The 5,767-nt window shown below is 38.2% G+C and overlaps 1 protein-coding gene across 1 annotated transcript; it reads right to left on the bottom strand.

Moving 5' to 3' along the window:
• Positions 1–483: 483 nt before the first annotated feature.
• Positions 484–5,188, bottom strand: LOC134838993 (death domain-associated protein 6-like). The gene is made up of 2 exons (XM_063854369.1): positions 3,383–5,188; positions 484–791 (listed from the first exon to the last, which is right to left on the bottom strand). Exons 1-2 carry the CDS (start codon positions 5,184–5,186, stop codon positions 508–510), a joined length of 2,088 nt encoding a protein of 695 aa, XP_063710439.1. The 5' UTR covers positions 5,187–5,188; the 3' UTR covers positions 484–507.
• Positions 5,189–5,767: the final 579 nt, after the last annotated feature.

Here is a 5,767-nt window from a genome sequence, read left to right as displayed (position 1 = left end):
CCCTGCTTTGTTCACTAGTCCTTCTTAGCTGAGCAATCAATTCAATTCACTCGCTTATTTATGCTTTTTTCCTTTTTAAAAGAACTCGCCTACCCGTGAGAGAGCACTTGATGCTGCCCTGCTTTGTTCACTAGTCCTTCTTAGCTGAGCAATCAATTCAATTCACTCGCTTATTTATGCGCACTCGTGGGGACTAATAGGAAAGATCAAAGTAGGAGCACAGTTGTACATACTGATCGGTACACAACTACACAAGCGAAGAGTAGCTCTTAAAAACAGTCAGTTTATTTGAACACGTTGCATTACTCCCCCTCACCTTCTATTCCATGCTATAAAAACGCTATGTTACAACACCACTACCCCATTTTCGGAAGGAAAAAGTTATCACTGCGGAATGTTCTATTCTGCCAGCATATCTTCTTGGGCTGTCTCAAATTCCTCCCTAACTATCTACATTTGCTGTGCTAGTTTCTTGCCATAGAACAAAACTATCTGTTTTTATTGAAATCAATCTAAGACAACAAAGTTTGACTGAGATGGTCCTTGGCTAGTGTTTACATCTTTTGTGGACCTACTCCCGATATCTTCTTGATCATCACTGTCCAGAGAAATAAGTTCCACTTTCGCTGTTTTAGAAGCGCTTAAAACTTCCTCTTCGGAAGCTTCTTCTGTTTTTGGGTCCATTTTCAAGGACAAGTCAATTGGTTCTGATATTCGCAAGCAAGTGCTCCAAACAGGAGTTTCCAATGCGTACTTGCTCGTGGTTTCTGGAAGGCATACTTTATCGATGCCTGAAGTCACGAACGAATTATTACTGCAAGAGAAATTAGAGCTCTGTGACAGCATGTTTAAACAATGCACAGAATGAACAAATTCAATATCATTGATCATAATTACACATTGCTTTGTTGCACTTGAGAAAGTCTACTATTTCAACATACGTTGCTTACTAACCCTGATGCATCTGAAATTCACCAGTGGACAAAATTAAGCGCAAATTCTAGATTTTACTCGGTCAAAAGCCTCTTTTCAATGTACATTTTTTGGACAACATTTTTTTCGACGTTCAGTAAAATTTTTACATTGACCGAGAGCAAATGATCGGAGCTACCATCTGTGAAAGTATCAATATTTGGTTTCAATGACTTACCAAAGTAATCCGGGTCTGAAAATGCCTGTTTTTTTTTACTTCGCGTGAGTAAGTAATAAACGTCTGAGTTTAGTAAAACTTCACACTGATTGTTTCCCTTTTCTCGCTAAGAATGTCTCACGTTGCATGAACAAACTTTTTACTCCCCTTATTCAAGAAAGATTTCACTGCGATGCAAAATTTAGTGCAGATGAGGAAAACAGGCATTTTCAGACCCGGATTACATTGGCAAGTCATTGAAACCAAATATTGATACTTTCACAGATGGTAGCTCTGATAATTTGTGTCAATGTAAAAATTTGACTGAACTTCGAAGGAAATGTTGTCCAAAAAATGTATATTGAAAACAGGCATTTGACAGAGTAAAATCTAGAATTTGCGCTTAATTTTGTCCACTAGTGTAAAAGGCATATGAAGTGATGCCCTTTTTTTCATTTTTAAGCAATTCGATAGTAAGGGTGTCTGGAGGATTCCATTTAGCTTACTCTGTTATTCCATCCATAAATAATCCAAATATTGCTTACTGGCAGATACTTGTTCTGACTTCTCAGAACTCACTGCGATGCAAAACTTAACAGGTGAGGAAAACTGACCGCATTTTCAGACACGGATTACAATGGAAACTTATTGAAACAAAATATTCTTAGCTCTGACCATTTGCTTTGGTCTATGTAAAAATTTTGCATATTTTCATAAGAGATGTTATACAAAATGGACATTGAATACAGGCATTTTAGAAAGAAAAATCGTGAATTTGCACTTAATTTTGTCCGCTTACGCTTTTGCTGTTTGCTAGCCGAGTTTGCCTTCCTTTTCTCAAAGATATTTAACTGTAGTTAAAAAGAAATCAAAAATGAAACCGCGAAAAATCAATTTAGTTGCTCAATGGCCAACGGTGTATGTTTACCAAAAATGGTCAGATGTGTTGTCTAGGAGGCGTTTTTGCTTCAATGAGCTCAGATAAAGTGGTGAGAAAAATTGGCGTTTTGGAGTAGAGTGTTTTGTTATGGGAGGAGGGAACTACTGGTTGGACAAGTAGATAGAGTGGCCAGCGTTTACCCACCCAAGGGGGAAGTGGCGAGAAGACTGAACTTTTTGTGAGAAAACATATTGACAGTTGCAATTAGCATGCATTGCTCGGAAGGGAACAATCAAGAGAGTGTAACGATGTTATAGGAGACCCACAAGCATACAATATTCCATAGGTGGAGGAGCTAAAAATGAGAAGCTCCGCTACCCTAAATGACCCTAAATTCACATCCCAAACAGCAAATGGTTTTACTAAAAAACAAGTTCAAGTTTGTTTTTAATGTTTTAACACAGGTGAAGACCGCTTTCGGTTCCGCACTGATCACAATAATGGAGTCCACTTGAAGCTTTCGATTTCAGATTTTCAGCAAACGCAAGTGAGAAAACCGCAAAAAGTGAAAAGGAAAGAAAAGGTAAAAATAAGCTTTGAAAAAGAAAAATGCCGGAATCCAACAGCCCACCTGGAGAATACTACTCTCGCGCGTACTCGCATCGGCGCCAAACTGGATGATTTTTTAAATTCCGCTGTGAAATTTAGAATTAAAATCCATTTTTGAGACGAAATAATTTCTGTTTTTAGCTCCGTTTGAAGTTTTGTTGAAAGTGAGCGGAACTACCCTTGGTTTGGCAAATTAATTTCACTTATAATTTTACAAAAAAAAAATCGCAACGAGTGCCAAGAAATTTTACGATATTGAGAAAATCAAAGCAAAAAAACAACTGACGTCCCTGCCGGCGTCATGCATTTGATATAAGCAATTTTGATACAAATGATTATGTAAGGAGCGCAAACTTATTTTTACTGAACTATTTAAACATTGATAACTAATGCTACCAACCATAGAGAGATGTAACTGAGCTGTAAAACTTCTGATCAGAATAGGGATCTAGAGTAATAGGCCTGACCCAAGCATCCCCCAGTGAAAGATATGCCTAACCCCTCGAAACATATTGAAACAATAATAAACCCTGATAGCCTGTAGTGCTATTTAATAGCATCACAGCTCAGAAACAACAAACAGAAAGACAAAATATCAGACAGGAAAGACTGTATATGACAACAACCTAAAGAACAGAATAAATGTCATCTTTTAATAACACTAAAAAAACATTTGTGATTAACCTACTAGCAATTTGATATTTTTTACCCTGATAGCTTATCCTGATACTAGCAACCCCGTCTCCTCGAAGTGTTTAACTTACCATTTGCTTCCGATCTCTTTACACCTGCCATCCCCACGGTACTGCTGCGTTCTTCATCTTCAATTATGTTAACTGTATTATCTAGTGCAGCTGGGCCCACTTCGACGCCATCAACCTCAATCACTATTTTTTCACACGGTTCCATTTCTTCTTCATCTTCGTCACATGAGATTTCCTCTTCATCTTCGCTGAAAACTTCGTCCGCGTTCACGTCTCCAACATGTATACTTGAATCACTTTTATTACCTTCCGTCTCCTCACTTTCAGCATCATCCTCGTCGTCTTGTGTGGCGTCGTCATTCCCAATTTCTGGGTCATATTCGGCATTCTTCGTTTCCAATACTAGAGTTTTGTCAAAAAGTTTGATAGGACTTTTAGCAGCTGAATTTAAAGCCTCCGTTTGTTCCTCTCTGCTTTTGAACCCCAGTATGTAAGCTTCAGCACTTTTCTTAAAGGCAAAAAGTGAGTTTGGAAAGACTTCTTTTAAGTCTGAGGATAGGGCGCCTCTGTCAACATTTGAGGCGAGAATTGAGAACTGGCTCGCATTTGCAAAATTATCCAGTAACTCAATTTCCGTTTCACAAAGTCTCTTGTTTTTTCTCAATTTTTCTCGAAGATCATCCATATTTTCAACGTAGAGTTCCTTATTTGGATCAACCGCATGGTTTACGAATGTCTCTTTGAAATCTCGAGTACGCCGTTTCTTGAACATTTTGATGATGTCTTTGAAAATTCCTTCTGCCGTCAATTGCAAATTGCTGAATTTGAACTTTTGATCATTGAAATTCTTGACAACATGGAAAACATCTGGAAAATCGGGTGGCTCAATGCTTTTGTTGATTAACTGAGTGATTCTCTCATTCAGATCTTCATAATGAGTCGATTTGAACCTCAAACTTTTGTACTGTTCTCGTTGCAATGATTGCGACTCCTTCCTCAGCTCACAGAGCTTCTTGTGTATTTTAACAGCTTGAGCTTTCCATTTTGATAGCTGTATGTAGGCACTATTACTACTTTGCAGGTCGTCCAAGTCGTTATCCATCAGTTCAATTTTCGCAATGTCCTTTTCAAGTCGCGCTAAGTTTTTCTCCAGTTTGCAGATAAAACTTTCAATTTTGAGTCCTTTTATCTTTTCCTCTTCCGTCTCTCCTCCGTTTCCTGTCTGTTCCGATTGCTGATCAGCATGAACCCCTTCGGCGTCATCTTCAGACTCATCATCGTTTTCTGTTGTTTTCGCCTTCTTTTTGTTTTTCTGTAAATCACCTAGATCTGCATTCGGGTCACCATTTGTACGCTTGAGTGTTTTTAGAGCATCTGCAGCACTGTTCTCATTTTCCAAGTTTACATCTATCAGTTGCTTGTCTGAACAGGTTTCAATTTTAGAAGATATCAAAGCCGTACAACTAGACCGGTCGACATTTACTACTATTTGGGACTGAGAATTTGTTTTCAATAGCTTTTTCTCCATTTTCTCATCCTCAATTGTAACTTTTCCTTTCGTGATTTCTAGGCCCTGCTCTGGTTTAATCATTTTCAGTAGTTCACTTAGGACTTTCTTAACGACACCTTTTACTTCTTTGAGATTTAACGGGGCACTGTTATCCTGGAGAGCACTACACGTCCTGCTTATAGTGGCAAGAAAATCATCTATTCTATTAGACTGAAGCATAACAGGATAAGCAGCCCGGTAGTACTTTTGCAAGACTTGAACTGTCTTCTCGTCTTCGTTTGACTGCAGTAATTTCAATAAGGATTGTATTCTTTTGACAAAATCAACCCAAACTGGAGACGGATTTTCAGTCATCTTTCTCTGAATAACATTAATACTCCAAATACGTTAAAACTGTTACTTAAACAAACGTTTCGCACATTTTAGTGCATCGTCAGATTTGGAAGATATAATTAAACTTTGAGAAAGATCAAAAAGTGTGTAACATTCGCCCGGAAGTACATATCGACGGAAAATAAAGCTAAGCTATAAAACGACTGGCCAGCGTCTAAACTAAGCTCTACATGCTTTTCACCGTCTCTACCAAGGCCAGTTCTTTTGGTGGTCCTTCTAACATCGGGTCGACAAAAACGTTACTGCTTTCGGATTCGGTCAAAACACTCAGATTAACTTAATTACATGCAGAAATAGTGAGCTCATGGCTGGGTCTTAGTATCCCCAGATCACGAGGTCTCTCCTAAAATCAGGGCTACTACTACTTATAATATTACTATTGTTTTTGTTCAGTAGATAAAAATCATCATCTTGTGCCAGTCGGTCATGTCTGGAAGTTGGACCTTGAGAGACACGAAAATACGTAATTTTGGAGTGAAGTTTTAATTTTAAAAATTTCGAATGGAGCCTGTCATGCTCAGTTTTCTCGTACCAACTGAAAA

This window comes from Symsagittifera roscoffensis, chromosome 2, assembly GCF_963678635.1.
Source record: "Symsagittifera roscoffensis chromosome 2, txSymRosc1.1, whole genome shotgun sequence".
In the NCBI taxonomy this organism is placed as follows: domain Eukaryota; kingdom Metazoa; phylum Xenacoelomorpha; order Acoela; family Convolutidae; genus Symsagittifera; species Symsagittifera roscoffensis.
Note: the sequence above shows the minus strand (reverse complement) of the source record. Positions and strands in the feature narration are given on the sequence as shown.

What these genes read in the sequence shown, in the direction of transcription:
- LOC134838993 (XM_063854369.1), bottom strand. Translation starts at nt 5,186, where the DNA reads ATGACTGAAAATCCGTCTCCAGTTTGGGTTGATTTTGTCAAAAGAATA. An exon ending in AAAGAGATCGGAAGCAAATG is followed by an intron (nt 792 to 3,382) that starts GTAAGTTAAACA and finishes TCGTGACTTCAG; the next exon opens with GCATCGATAAAGTATGCCTT.